Genomic DNA, 15,893 nt, shown 5'->3' on the forward strand with positions numbered 1-15,893 from the left:
TGACAAGCTAGAAGTCACTCTGCTTTTGTCACACGTGCTTTTTTTCTGCATAGACCCTCTCCTGTCTCCAATTACAGAATTGTGACCACATCTGCATCATCCCCATTCTGAAGATCCAGCCCCTGAATAAGGATCCCTACCGCCCCAAACCACCATCTCCTAGCATTAAAATGCTAAAGCACAAACATCATAGAAGTTTTACATTTTAAAAACAGAGATAAGAAAGTGGTGGGGGAGCTTTGACTTCAGGTAGTGAGTCTGCATATCATCCAGCACATAACACAAGTCCCAGCTCTGGGAGAGGTTGCTGGGGTTTGTATTTGTTTTAAGCAATGTGGGATCTAACCTAAACATTTCCTGTTGGAAAGAACTCATCTTATTATAAATAGAGTGCTCCCCTAGGGAGTGAACACGAAGAATGGATCACTGCTCTCTACAGCTGCCTGCCCTACTTTACTTCCTTTCAGGTTTAAGCAAACCCAACCTCTCCTGAGCAGCTTGTTTTTCGTAGAATTTAATCAGGGTCAGTTAACCAAGGTCACCCTGTTCCCAACATCAAACTACGATTCCGGCCCTGTCTGCCCTATACAGCTCGGGGTAGTTATTACACCTCCCAAAGCCTCTAAATTTCACTGTGTTTCAGAACTTGCCTCCTAATAGTGTAGCTCTCACCTTGCAACTTTTTTTTCCTTATTAACACCTCAGGCCTCTGCTGTGACCACCTGCAGCAGAACAGCAGCAGCGCTGCCGGGCTCCGACAGTGAGTTCTTTAGGAGCTCTGCAAACAGATGCCAAACCACAGCCCAAGCTCAGCTTCTAACAAGGCAGTTGGACTCAGCTTTACCCTGCAAACAGCCCATCATAAGCATTTACTGGCATGCAGAGCCCTTACCTTCAGAGGAAAGATGACAAGAAAATTGCTCATGTCAACAGAACACATACGAGAGAAAAGCAAATTAAAACCAGCCACTGTGTGAAAATAAAAATATCTATCAGACTCTGTGTTTCGCTAAATAGATATTTGACCCTTCTAACTAGTAAAGCCTATAATCTATTATATTTTCCATTTTATTTCCCTTGTCTATCCACCAGTACACTTTCAGTAGATCACATCTAGGTAATAACAAAGATGCCTGCGACATACCTGAGCCAAAAACTTAACTTAAGAGGCATGATTTTGTAAAAGGACTCCAAAGAGAAAAAAACCACCCATATGCACAACTGAATATGGCTTAGGGACCAGTCAGCAACCTCTCAGTCGTACCCAACGGCTTGTGAATTCCACTGATGCTGGGAGGGAGCAGAGATCACAGAATCATAGAATCACCAGGTTGGAAGAGACCCACCCAATTATGGAGTCCAACCATTCCCATCAATCACTAACCCATGTCCCTCAGCACCTCATCGACCCGTCCCTTAAACCCCTCCAGGGAAGGTGACTCAACCCCCTCCCTGGGCAGCCTCTGCCAGGGACCAATGACCCTTTCTGTGAAAATTTTTTTCCTAATGTCCAGCCTGAACCTCCCCAGCAGAGCTTGAGGCCATTCCCTTTGTCCTGTCCCCTGTCACTTGGGAGAAGAGCCCAGCTCCCTCCTCTCCACAACCTCCTTTCAGGTAGTTGGAGAGAGCAATGAGGTCTCCCCTCAGCCTCCTCTTCACAACTACCCTTCAACTAGCGAGCTCCTCAGTTATGTTTTGCTGATGGAGAAACAAGAAATGAAGCAGCGCAGCTCTCAAGAAATAAAAAGAGGAGGGAAAATATATTGTTGCAGAAACATCCCGATTTCCTAGTGTTATTTCTGCAGTAACTTAAAAGACTACAAGAGAGAAATTATGGAACACCGACTGCTATTCTCACAAACCCCAACCCAGCAGGACGGCTTTCCTGCCTGGTGCTGTGCACACAAGAAAGCCAATACCACACCAAGCTGCCTCTCCAGCTGCCCTTACCAACGGGCACTCGCTCTGCTGTTAAACTACACGCCTCTCCCTGAAAGCAAAGAGAAGAAAACGGGGTGGACTGTGACAATCGGCCCTAGCCACCTCCTGGAAACGGACAAAGAAGCTGCACTGTATAAAAGTGACTCTAAATGCTGGAGAGATTGTGAATCTGTAACACGTGCAACTGCCACGTTCATCTCCAAGCATGACAACTGAATTTTAAAAGTTAACAGATGAAAAGAAAACTGAGAGGAGGGAAAATCTGGAGCCTCAGAGCATTCATAGGATTTCAAAAAAAACAAAATCACAATTGCAGGGACAGAGTTCTAGAAGGAGAAAAAAAACCAAACAGAGGTATCTTACCCGACTGCTGCAACCTCAGTTCCTCTCGAGCGCAGACACATGGAAGCAGCTCAGAAACCTGCCTGCTAAGGTTACAGTCCTCTCCAAGCCTTCCCACTCAAGGAAGAGATCCTCTTCAGGTGACTACCAACTATTTCAATTACTCCAATTAACCCTGCCTCTGGTTGTCTGACCCCCGCAGCTGCTGCTGCTCAGGCTCCTGTCCCCCCTCCGCCCTTCCATCCAACCCTTCCTTGCTTTTCTCCAGCAGAACCTCTCAACAGCAGATCTGCCCCACGAACCTGCCCAGGGCCATCTCCTGGCTCCGCTGCAGCCCTGCCAGCACAGGGCAGGGTGACAGCCCTTGCCCAGGCGGCTGCGCTCACCGAGCCCATGGGCTTTGCCCCAAAGAGCCCTGCAAGCGAGCACAGCTGAAATGCCTGCAACCAGCTTCTTCCCAGCGTCATTTTGGTGGACCAGCATGTTGCCAAGCATTTAATTTCATCAAGGATCCCCTGTGCTTCAAGGAGCCTGCTAACGGCTCTCAGTTTGGATGGTTCTCTGAGTGAAATGGAGATATTTCTCCATTCTCTCCCAGCTCCCTCCCAGGGCAGGAGGGAGCCCAGCTGGTGCTCAGCACCTTCACCTGCTCCTAGGCATCAGGGCTGCTCACCTGTTTTCTACAGAATCATTTTTTTCCAGCTGCACCTTTCAAACGGACTATTTTGCGCCAGGAGAGACGTAGACTGGATATTAAGAAATATTCCTTCACTGAAAGGGTTCTCGGGCACTGGAATGTGCTGCCCAGTGCAGTGGTGGAGTCACCATCCCTGGAGAGATTTAAAACCCATGCGGATATGGCGCTTAGGGACACAGTTTAGTGGTGGCTTGGCAGTGTTAACTTGATAATCTTAAAGGTCTGTTCCAACTGAAATGACCCAGTGATGCTGTAAAACACAGCTCTGAGTAACCAGGCAGTCAGGCTGTGCCTGACACCTCTCAGGTCTAGGTGTCCTCAGATATCTTGCTTGAGCCATTTTATCTGGACTTCAGGCATGACAGGGTTATGATCAGAGAATGGTTTGGGTTGGAAGGGACCTTTAAGTCCACCCAGTTCCACCCCTGCCATGGGCAGGAACACCTCCCACTGGATCAGGGGCTCCAAGCCCCATCCAACCTGGCCTTGAACCCCTCCAGGGATGGGGCAGCCACAGCTTCCCTGGGCAACCTGGGCCAGGGCCTCCTCACCCTCACAGCAAAACATTTCATCCTAAGATCTCATCTCAATCTCCCCTCTTTCAGCTTAAAACCATTCCCCCTCTGCCTATCCCTGCACTGGAAGCTCCTCTAAGGTCTCCCTGGAGCCCTTCTCCAGGCTGAACCCCAACTCTCTCAGCCTGTCCTCGCATGGGAGGTACTCCAGCCCTAGAATCATCTCCTCCTCTGGACCTGCTACAACAGCTCCAGGTCCTTCCTGTGCCGAGGACACCAGGACTGAACGCAGGGCTACAGGTGAGATCTCGCCCCAGCGGAGGAACTGGCTCCTCTGGATCTGCTCTCGCTCCATGAACCACATGGAGACACGGGCTCTGCTCACTGAGGGGGATGGCTCACTGTACATCCTGCTCATCATGGTCTTCTACAGGTGTCTGGATGGGGCGCTCATCCTGGCTTACACCCGCTCGAGGAAGCAGGAGTCCAAGCACGACCCCTACCACCCCTACATCGAGCGGGACTGGGGCCGCGGTGCGGCCACGGGGCTCTGAGCACACACCGGGACCCGCTCCTGGTCCATCGCCTCCAGACCCCCAGCTGCTCCGGAATGGTTTGTACCCACCCCAGTGCCCCCGTCCCTCTCTGAGCACCGGGGTGGAAGGGTTCAGTCCTGCTCCATCCAAGCCACGTCGCTCTGGCTCGTGCGGGAGCATTTATACGTGCAAAATGCGCTTCAAGACTGAAATTGTTCCCTCAAGGAAAGCATCCGTACCTCATTTCGGCACCATGGATTTGCCAGAGCACACTAACATTCAAATCCATTAATGCCATCCTTCCACACATGGATACCATCGTCCTTCTTCCAAGAACATCTTTGTACGAGGTAAACGTGAAGATGGAAATGATGCACAGCAAATGCTTTCTGCACAAACAACCCAGGCAGGCAAAGGCTGTTTCGGGTGCTCCAGCCATGTGAACAGTCCAGGGGTGGGGTGGATTTTTCAGGTAAAGATTAATGAACAATTCCAAAGAACCAGCACCTTCGCTAGGAATGCTGCACTACACAGTATAAATTACTATTTGGGTTTCATCCAAACCACACTGCAGGAAAAAGCAGCTTTGACATTAACTTCAAAGGAAGAGAGATTTTGATGTTAGACTTAGGTTTCCTATGTAGCATTCAAGCATATTCTTTCCAACAGCAAAATGGTCTTAAGTTCTTCTTATGCTTGGCAACTACTGTATGTTGTTATCTCTACTGTGTCTTTGTAAACTGGATATCTGAAGTGATGAGTTTAAACATTAAAAATGCTTGTGAAGACCGGCAGTTATCGAGTCAGCTTTGTCATTGTAGAAAAAGACTGTAATATCCACAGGCCAAATTACAAAGTATCATTAGATATCAAACAATATCTTGTGAGTACCTAGACATTTTAAAAACTGAAAAGGAAAAAAAACCATGATCAAGCTCCAGAAACAATTACAGCGCACGCTCTAGTCAGCTGCCTCCACCTGCAAGGATTCACAGTATCTCTGGAAAATACAAGTGCTACGTTCAACCTGTGCTTTTTGAAGAGCCATAAGCAAGAAATATACACATATATATACACATGCACGTATATAAGTCACTGAAGCTGACTGTCTAATGAACTTTCACACTGGGACAACTAAAACACCGTAGCAGCCCCACTAGTAGATTTTCTGTGAGGATTTCCCTCATTATGATCAGAATTAAGGTGACTGCAACCTGAGTATCCCCCTGTAAGAAGGAGGGAATCATTACGCACATCCAAACCATTTTATTTAACCGGCCTCTGTGATTAACTTCTCCCCTTCTGCCTGACCACTGCCAGTCAGCAGGACTCTGCCCTCCAGGAGGGATTAGACACTAACAGCTTTGGAAGTTTTCAGGAGCTGCAGTGCTAACTGCCGCTGCTGCTGCTGAACTTGTCTAGATTAGACAGGAAAGGGCAAGGGCTGTTACAGTTTTCTGAGCAGCAAGGATTGCACATACTAAAGCTTCAATGCACTGGGCACTAAAACATGTGCTGAACGTGTTTTATTTAATATCAGCTGGTTACCAACTGTTCTCCACTGCTTCAGCCTATGGACAAATCTGAGAGACTTTTGTGGCAGTCCCTCTGAGTCAGTGTCCAACAAATACCCGTCGTTACATAGCTTCATAATCCATCCATTTCTCTGCTCCCCTCCTCGAAAAGCAAAGTATGTGCAACGTACAGTATTTGGGTCCTACCTATAAAAAAAGGCTTCCCTTATGAAAAATTTACCCTTCATCACAAATAAGGAAAGGACAAGATCTCCTGCCAAGTAACTAACAAAACATCTAATGCTAATTACCTGCTGTTCTATCTGTACCTTTCAACATCTGACAGAATCACAAGGTCTTGGTGAACTGCAGTAATCTGTGATTTATATCAGACCATCCATTCTTAGTTACAGTTCAGCCAGATGTTTAAATAAGGTAACACCATCGTGCGTTACCTGTAGCTCACACTGGAACAAGATACACACCATATACAGAGATATGCTTAACTACAATATGCATCTACAAATACTTAAATATACAAATTTAGTTTGCTGTATACTGGGGTTTATTCACACCTTTCTAATATTCATGGTGTCTGCAGTAGATAACAGCAGTAAAATACAAACTGTTTTTATTCCCTATACCCGTCTCACACCTGAGCAGTCATGAGGGAATAATAACCAGCAGATACCACTACACAAATTGTAATTCCATTTAGAATCATAAGCCCCTTGTTTATTTATGCCATTACTGTCAAGACAATGTAGAACCTCTAACTGTAAAGACAGAATGTTTTTCTTTTACATTTTATCTTTTTCCCATAAACACACAGTACAATTTCTTGTTATAGTCCATGTACTTCTTTGAATTGCTTTAAATCACAAATTAAAGATGAAAGTGTACCACGGGATAGTTACTCAGGGGAGTTGAGTCCTATGGGACTCTTAATTGACAACAGAACTGCCCTCTGGAGTGAAGCCCTCTGTTTTCTGGACTCTCCAGTGAAAGCAACACCCATAGAGCTCAGCTGGAAACAGGAACCCTAGGAAATGAGGTTAGACTGCCCTACCGAGCAGCGCTGCCCCGCGACTGGGAGAAACACAACAAAATTAAACCTTTTAGAGTTGCAAAACTTCAGTCCATCAGGAATTCAAGCCTGCTAATAAATTCAGTTACACCTAAGAACTCGCAATTCCCCTGTGGATCATTCCATCCACATGAACCTAAGGATTCAGCATGGATGCACTGAGTTCTGAAGAAAAACATGCTTTAGACACTCATAACCTAGGAACGTGCTGCAGTTGACAAAAGGTTTCACTGCAGAGCTGATAATGTAAGTTCACATCAAGTTCATTCGTACTCTGTTAGCATGAATACACACACCAAAGTACTTGAACACCCAAGGGGAATTCCTATTGTGGCATACAGAGGCCTTGATAAATAAATAATAAGCCCAGCAGAAATTAATTTATTTCTGTTTGTTTCACAAAGCCAAATACATTGTGTACTGGTCAAAAACCCTGAAAAACCAAGAAGCTGCAAACCCACCGGGACTGAACTGAATTAGGTCATAATACAAAACTCAGCCCCTGCCATCCAACAGGCTTTTCCCATCAATAGTATACTCCAAGGCCCCAGTACTACTGATGCAGGGCAAATTGGCCAGGTAGTCTCCACAGTCCTTTTCAATCACTGGACACAAAAGATAACAAGATAGCTTTATTTCTGTTATTAATCCCAGCCTTCTGAAGGAATATGCTCAGCTATCAATTATCTACTTCGTCTCAGTTCGGATCAGAAAAGAAAAGCTTATTTAGAAAGCCATAACTACTCTTTTCTTCAGCCCAGGGGGAATACTGAAAGAGCAATTTCTGGATTCCCTTTCAGCACACATGCAAAAATACCTTCTGTTTTGGTCCTAACTGTGATTTATTTTTCCCAGAGCTCCTAAACCTTTACACTGCATCAGCTGTCAGAGCCTTGCTCAGAACAATTACAAAAACTGACTGCTTGCAAAGACTCACTGAAACCTGCACCTCAAGCACAGCAAGAACCGTATAACAGATTTGGCGTTGTTTCTAGAACATGTTTCTGGAGCGATGGCTGTTTCCACACAAACATTTACCTCACATTAATGTCCTCACCATTTTGTTGCCAGCAACTAAAAGCTGCTTTCTACACCGTGTAAGTAATCTGATGTTTTAAACAGCAATAAAGTGATTAAATCATCAGTTATCACATGAACCATCCCTTATTTGAGTGTTTCATTGCTTCTTAGCAGAGAAACAGCAGAGGCACAGCAACATGTTCTCAGTGAAAGTACTTATATACCAAGCATCTGACACAAGCTTTGTTTTACTTGTCCAGGTATTTGTTGGACAGCAGCCTAAATGTCAGTAGATTTTAGAGAGAAACATCCATTTCAGATTGTTCCTCTAGCCAGTTCAATACCACTTACGGCTTGCCAGTGCTCTTGGTGAGGCATTTGGTATATGGTTATTATTCCAGAGACCTATTTTTTTACTGCAGCACTGACAAAGAGCTCACAGTCAGCCTGTCGTGCAGTGCTCCAGCACCGTGCTGCAACCATCAGAACATATAACTCACACCTAGAACACAAGCAGTAAGAATAAGGAAGGCAAAAATTATTTCTGGTACTTTTAAAGTCATAAGAACAAACTATGATAACTTGTATTACAAAAAAAAAAAAAAAAGCAGAACATCAGGCAGGGTTTTGAGTTGTGTTTTAGTATAATTTTTTTAATTATTATTCAGAGGTCTTAAACAATTTCAAAAACTTACAAAATATTTTCAAGTGTGGAAAGTCATTTACTGATAAAGCAGCATTTCTTTATAATGCATTTTTCTCCAATCAGGATAAGTGTACAAATATCAAACCTATCACAACAAATCACCTTTCTCCATTCCAAGAAACAGCACAAGTATTTTAAGTCAATTTAACTGCAGTATGCCAAAAGAACAAAGCAACACAAAAATAACAACTGATGAAGACAATACAGGGAATGTACACAAAAGGGAAGATCTACCAAGTCTTCAGTAGCTGCAAGTTAGTATGTGAAGTGCTCAGCTCTTTAGCTGCCTGTTTCACTGACCAGTTGCACTTGAGTTACTCGGTAACAAAGAGCAAAAGATGGTAATATTAACTCCTGGTTACAGCTCAGAGAATAAACATCTTCACTTTATAGATGCCCATTGTAAATTTCAGATATTATAGCAGAGTCAGCAGAGAGACCACTAAATCAGCCGGATGGTTTTGTACTGAACAGAATAAGAAGTATTTGCATATTCCCTTCTGGTGATTTCAGCACAGAAGTTTTAACCAGCAGCAAAGAGCTGCAGCATCCCTACCTTCTCCAGCTGGTATGGAAGAGATGTTATGTTTGTGCCATTAATTACTCAGTTGTAAAATCACTGATTTAATCCAATTGCTACATTATCACTTTGTATGCTCCTTAAAAATATTTTGTGAAACAGCATTTTCAGTTATTAAGAGCAACCACTCATCATGGGAGTACTGACTCACCCTAAGCAATCCTCACCCAAGAGGATGGAAACAGGCAGCACACCACTGGCCCTTCTCCCCAGGCTGAAGCATCCATGTTCTAGTAAGTTTCTCTCCAGACCTCCCTGTACACGTACCAAACCCAACGACATATCTCACTAAGTAAGAAGTTGAACTGGAAACTGGGTCAGTTTTTTTTTGGTTTTGGGGTTTTTTTACTATTAATTGCAGAAGTCAAATTTCAAAGTAGCCTGAAATGCATGTGAATAGTATGAAAATATGTCAGAAGAATAACATCTGATTCAAACATTGCCTCATATAGTCTAAATATCTGCCTAGAAAAAGCTTAAAAATGACTATATAAATTAAAACTTGAATAAAAATATCCAATAAGTATTTATTCCCAGGGCAAGCTTATCAGGTAAAGCTGTGAGTGTATGTTCTGGCGACAGCCTTCAAAGTTCAACAAGCAAATGCTGTAGTTGCACCCGTCACTGCATGTCAAAAGTCAAAGCCTGTTTTGTGTGTGCAAAGCAGAGCTGCAACACTACTTACACAACCAACAGCAAATTAAAAAGAGAAAAGCACCCCACACGAGTGCCACAGTTCAATAATGCTGTACCAGTCACAGGCAAGTTTAGGGTTACATTTTCTTTTTAAATTTGTAAAAGAAATACAAATCTATGAACCTTGCATACACTTAAGAACAAAGAGTGCATAAATAAAGCAAACCTTTCTTCACTGCGTACAGAAATAACGTATTTACAGTTTTCAAAAATTCCAGACTTCTTGCATTATTTTGCAGGAATTCATATTCTTCAGGCTGAAAAATAGTTACACAATAGTTCAGAACATAAACAGCTTCTGAACAGAGACAGGCCACCAATTTTAAGTTACTGATACAAAGACCAGAGTGCTTTAAAAGTAAATAAACCCAAACATTTCACTTAAACATCCCATTATTTGTGGGATTACATAGCAAACTACAGATGTTTTCAGATGTTCTACACAAGTTAGATATTGCTTGTTTTCACAGTTCTCCCAACTTAGGTCATGAAGAGCTGCAGTCATAACTGCTTTTAGAAGTGTATCAGCTTGAAACAAATCTGCTGATACTCAGGTTTACTCTTTAGATCCCAAGTTAAGACAGACAGTCTTAACCTGCAGTCTTGAAAACTATTTTAAAGCAGCTGAAAGCTTTAAACTGCAAATTTAAAGCAAGACACCCGCCCCCTCAATAATTACAGGTAATATTTAAAAACAACATGAAAAGTACAGTAAAAATTTGCATGAGAGGAATACGGTATTTGTGTTCAGAGCTGTTTTTCTAAGTTGAAAATAATCAAAGCACCTGTTCTGAATAACAGTACTGAAGATAAAAGTTGAAGGCTTCACAGTAATACACACTTTCAGTGCCACTTTTTTTACTACAATGTTTCCTGAAAAGACAGCAGGGATTCAAAACTTGCAGACTGAATATGAGAAAAATAGTACAAACTTCATAGCAACAGAAATAACAGTTAAAGCAAACAAACTATAGAACTGACCTATTTTGTACACTGTAAGACTTCAAAAGAAAAATGATCAGTTTGAAGTCCTTCACATGCCTGTGACAGGAGCTGTTGGCATAGGAGCGCTGAATCATTCAGCACATCCTACATACGAATCAAGTGTAAATCAACTACAACCAAGGTCTGAGGAGCTCAAGCCAAAATGAAACCTGGTGAGATTATTTAGTCCTTCCATATTACAGAAGGTAACGTTAGCTTTCCAATGACCAGGGAGCTTTCAGAATTCCATCTACACACCACAAGCACCTTCTTTAAAAGAGGGAAGATGCTACTGTAAAAATAGATCTTTTCAAAGTGAAAGAAAAAACTACACGCTTGGTCAAATTTGTACATTAAAAGGATTCTGAGTAGAGTTTGAGCACTACATAGAAGAAGTCTGGAAGTGGCAGCTCAGCTGCATGTAAGGCATTTTAGGAATGATTCCAACACAGCTCACTGCCTTCAGCATTTTATTAGGTTCGACTAACACGAGAAACCTCTCACATTTTAAGTTTACCACTAATCCCACAGTCACCGGGATCAACCCTGAAACATCTGTAGACGTTCCGCAACGGCAGACGCAACACGAAGAGCGATCGTTCCCATACGTGGAGCTCATTTCAACCTGTTGAATGAGAGGTCACTTCCAGTAGCCAATCCTCACTAACTGGCCCAGTCCTGAAAGCGGAAACAGTCACTGGCAATCTTCCATACTGTGTTGGCAGGTGTGGCCTGCGCTGTCAGCAAGAAGTTCTGATTGAAGTAGCGCTGCTTGTCACCATCAAATTTTACTGTCCCACTTGTCACCACGAGGACTGTCGTCTGGCCTTGAGTAGCTTGCTCTTCACAAGGAGAAAAAGTATAAAGAATACAACTCAAACGAAGACTAACAGGCAAAGAAGTAGGAAATGTACACAGAAGTTTCCTTCCATTCTTGTTACACCAGTTGTAGGCCAACAACTGGTTACACAGTCGTGAAAACACAGTTTTCTTGCATCATTTCTATACAGACAATGGTGCCTTCGCTCACCAACGCTGCTTCCTAATGGCCTATTTTAATCTTGTGCTGCTCACTTTAGAGTACTATAACAAACACTTGATTTTTTTCCTTGGAATAAACTCTCATTATTTGAGATCTATATATTCATATTTAGCAAGTTGCATACTGTTTTTCCCCATTAGAGATTATATCTTTTTCACAGCAGAGCAAAGCAAGCGTGCTTGACCACAGGCTTTTGCGTAACTTCTATTCCCAAAATATCTACTAGCAGTAATTTATTAACTTCTCAATTGTGTGTGCCATTTTTAGCAGTTGTTAATCAGAAATCTAATGAACGTAACATCTATTCCATATGTAAAGAAATCTAAGCACACATGGGTTAATGACTTATTCCACATTATACTGCAGGTGAGCATCAAAGGCTACAGTAGATGTCTCTTGACTCTCAGATATTGTCAAGAACAACACAACCTGATAAGCCAGACTTTTTCAATACAGAAAAAAACATCACATCTGAATATAAGAGTAACAAAAAAGTGTTTTCCCAGACCTGAGAAGTGTAGAGCTGCTGCATCTCTTGATTTGTGCTTTATGCAGAACTTGGCACTTCAACCCCCCAGCACTTTCTCTAAGCTTGTTCCAAAAGAAACATTAAGCACTACTATAACCGCGGTTCAATTTCAACAGTTATAAAAAGACTGGAAAATAAATAGATAAACTGTAATACGACCATACCATGAACGGGCTGGCAGTCCAACACATTAACCTGGAATTCACTAGATGGCAACATTTCAAAAAATTTATTCAGTTCTTCTTGCCCGGACACTGCGTTACCATTCCAAACCAACGTTGCTTTGTCCAAATAAAGTCTTGATAAAGCCTGAGTGATTATGAAAATACATATTTAGGGAAAACGTGTGAACACATACACTGGACAACTTAGAAAAGAATGTTCTTTGAATCTTTATGTCCTGAATTACTGATTCCTTCTGTTATTTTGGTAAAACGCCCTCCTGAAATACCAACTCCTTCTAACAATTAGTAGTCTTGACCAAGAATTACAACTAACTGACACACATTCTCCTTTGTAACTTGCATAGTGACTCATATGCATCCAAATTTAAACACTAATGAGATTCCTTTAAATCCAGTCACGGAACTAAACAAGTTGCTAGCAAAAGGTGCTAGCAATTTTTTTCCCAGAAAAAATTATCACTGATTTTTTTGCAGGGGTTGCATAACACAGATTATGCCAGAAAGTACAATTTCAGATAAAAGGAAAGTTAACACCAGGAACAATAGAAAGGCAAAAGGGTCAGCTACTGGCAGGAGCAGACCAGGAATTCCCAAATGCTTCCTATGCTGTAACAGCAGTGTATCTGCCCAGCTCTCCCTCAAGCTGTTGCCTGACCAACTCATGCACAAGGTGACCATGAAGTAACATGCAACTGCTGCTATTTTCACATAATGTAGAACTATTAAATTACAGTACATTTAAAATTCCAAAGAGCAGTCTCCACAGCTCTCTTTTGGCGTAAATATATATGATACCACATCAATGTGGTTCGTGGAGACTTTCAGAGGCAGATAGAGCTGCTTCTGCTTTATCCTCAGGCACTACTGAAGCCTCCCAGAAACAGAAGGGATAAGCGCTAATAAAAGAAGTCTGGAAAAAAATAAGCCAAATCATGACCTCAGAGACAAATCTGCCTGTGCTGACCAAGCCCTATACGTGTAAAACACAGTCAGACGCAAGAACTACCACCATGAAGAAGTCTAAGGCACTTTCTCAAAGTGTCCTTCTACAAAAAAGCGAACTGCACAGTAACAAAATCCTCCAATAGGGCAGCCTAAGGGTCTCAACCTGGCCCAGACAATGCATGGTAACCGACTTCCCAGGGCTTGGGAGTGTAATGCTTATTAGAAAAACAAGCAGAAAATGCATGAGACGGTTCTCACTGTTGTCAAAATATATACGTACCCTTCTTCTTTTATCCATTGTCTCATAATAAATGTTGACAAATTCATCTGCAGCTCTACAAGCTTGATCCACGTAGGTTTTGAAGTCCTAGAGAGAAGAAATCACACCAAATTACTAAAGTTACGTGATTTTCTGCAACCTGGTCATCTATGCAATTTCTCCAGCAAGTAGTTTTGGTTGGTCTTCTCCATCCTCACTGACAGATGATGTCAAATAACATTGAAATTGATTCCAAACTCCTTTCCTACTTGCAGGAGGTACCAGCTTTAAGCCAGGTCACAGTTTTAGGATTCTCTTTTAATGCTGATACACTTATTGTACTTAAATTAAAAATATTTACATTGAAAAATGGGCTACAGTTGACTGAAAGTGGTGTGAACATGCAAGCATTCAGTGAAAATATTTGTTGTGGTGATGGCTGCTCTGAAACAAAATTAAGGAACAGAATTTATTCAACACATTGCTGAAAATTAGCAAGAAAGCCATCACGGTGTCATTTAAAAATACCATCATATGCACATATATAAAATGCAATAACATATATAACTTTATATACATAAAAATGAGAGAGAGAACGTGCACATACACTGGATGTATTCCAGTATCAATCACTCCAGTGCTACATCCACCAGTAAAAAACCACTTATCCTCACATCTCATTATTTTCCTTATGTCTCTCATTTTTATTCATCCAAAGGCAACTGCTGCCTGTGCTGTCGAAGCACTGCACTGGGATCCCTTGATCCTTTACAGACCCTGAACTGCGACATCCTGGAAAGCAGCGATTCTGAATTTCCCTCAGGTTTCTGCTCCACTGCCTGACACCCTCACTCGGGAATCTTTCACAGAATCATAGAATGGTTTGGGTTGGAAGGGACCTTAAAGATCATCCAGTTCCACCCCTGCCATGGGCGGGGACACCTCCCACTGGGTCAGGTGCCCAAGGCCCATCCAACCTGGCCTTGAACATCTCCAGGGATGGGGCAGCCACAGCTTCACTGGGCAACCTGGGCCAGGGCCTCCCCACTCTCATGGTGAAGAATTTCCCCCTTATGTCGAATCTAAATCTTCCCCGCTCCCACTTAAAGCCATTCACCCTCGTCTCATCTCTCCTTGTTTAAAGTCCTTCCCCGACTTTCCTCCCAGCATTTAACAGAAAACCACCGACCAGAAGGAAAAAAAAATAAGCCCTTGAGAACCTTAAGGGCCATTCCGAGGACCCAGCCCAGCCGCTGGCCCCAAGGCGGTGTCGACAGAACGCGGCGCCCACCGCTCGGCCCGGGACCTCCGCACAGCGACAGCTCGGCGGCCGGCAGCGGGGACCGGGGGGACACGGGGGACGAGGGGGAAGCGGGGGACGAGGGGGACACGACGAGGTGGGGGCGACATACGAGGGGCCGGGGGAGCCGAGGGCCGGGAGGGCGCGGCCCGGCGCGGGACTCACCACGGAGGCGGCCATGGGGAGCGAGGCGCGCGCGGGACGGCGCCGGATGGGGCCGCCGCTTCCGGCCGTCGCTGCCGTGTGCCCGCCAAAAGGGCTCGGCCGCGGGCCCGGGCGCCGCCGCGGGTTCCGGGGTAGAAACGGGCCGGGAGCGCCTTACACGGTGGAATCGTGGAATGGTTTGGGCTGGAAGAGACCTCAAAGCCCATGCGGTTCCACCACACCCCCCCCCGCCATGGGCAGGGACACCTCCCGCTGGACCAGGCTGCCCAAGGCCCCAGTGGAAAAGAGCTCTGAGTCCCCCAAGCCCAGCTGCCAGCCCAGCACGTGTTTGACCCCTCCAGGGATGGAGCCTCTGCCAGGGCTTACCAGCCAACCACCCGCAGTTTGCTGTCTGACCCCAGGGAGGGGGTGTGTGAGGAAAAGAGCTGTCGGTTTGTGCTGCTTGTGAAATAATAAATCAATATTTTTATGGATAAAAAAAAAACCACATGAGTTTGGGTAATGATCTTCAACAGCAGTCAAAGTGAGGGAGAAGCCTTACATGCTTTGGCCCGGTGGCTGGCGGTGTTTCAGTGACCTACAGGTGAGCTTGTGAGTGCAAACAGGGATGCAGGTGCCTCTGGTACCCTGGCACGTGCCATGTACTCAGCTGATGGCACAAGTGCAACATGCAGTCGCAGGTAATGTGGCCCTAAGTACCACACACTGTGTCTGCAAGACCCTGGATGTCAAAATAGGTCAGCACATAAGCACCGTGTGCCTGATTTTACCTAAATTTTCAATCTCTCTGTGTTTTTCCTCCATGCGCTTTTTCTGCCCGTGGCTGCGGTCACTCAGACAGAGACGTCCT

The 15,893-nt window shown here is 44.1% G+C and overlaps 1 protein-coding gene across 1 annotated transcript; it reads right to left on the reverse strand.

Moving 5' to 3' along the window:
- Window positions 1-8,277: 8,277 nt before the first annotated feature.
- On the reverse strand, window positions 8,278-15,114 carry NXT2 (nuclear transport factor 2 like export factor 2). The gene is made up of 4 exons (XM_069867490.1): window positions 15,044-15,114; window positions 13,600-13,686; window positions 12,354-12,498; window positions 8,278-11,460 (listed from the first exon to the last, which is right to left on the reverse strand). The coding sequence occupies exons 1-4, from the start codon at window positions 15,056-15,058 to the stop codon at window positions 11,282-11,284; spliced, it is 426 nt and encodes a 141-aa protein (XP_069723591.1). The 5' UTR covers window positions 15,059-15,114; the 3' UTR covers window positions 8,278-11,281.
- Window positions 15,115-15,893: the final 779 nt, after the last annotated feature.

This window comes from Phaenicophaeus curvirostris, chromosome 13 (assembly GCF_032191515.1).
Source record: "Phaenicophaeus curvirostris isolate KB17595 chromosome 13, BPBGC_Pcur_1.0, whole genome shotgun sequence".
In the NCBI taxonomy this organism is placed as follows: domain Eukaryota; kingdom Metazoa; phylum Chordata; class Aves; order Cuculiformes; family Cuculidae; genus Phaenicophaeus; species Phaenicophaeus curvirostris.

Bases quoted from the DNA above. Each gene is read 5' to 3' on its own strand.
- NXT2 (XM_069867490.1), bottom strand. The intron at 12,499-13,599 runs GTACGTATATAT...ATAATCACTCAG, and splicing joins CAATGGATAAAAGAAGAAGG to GCTTTATCAAGACTTTATTT. The intron at 11,461-12,353 runs GTATGGTCGTAT...CTCCTTGTGAAG, and splicing joins GGACTGCCAGCCCGTTCATG to AGCAAGCTACTCAAGGCCAG.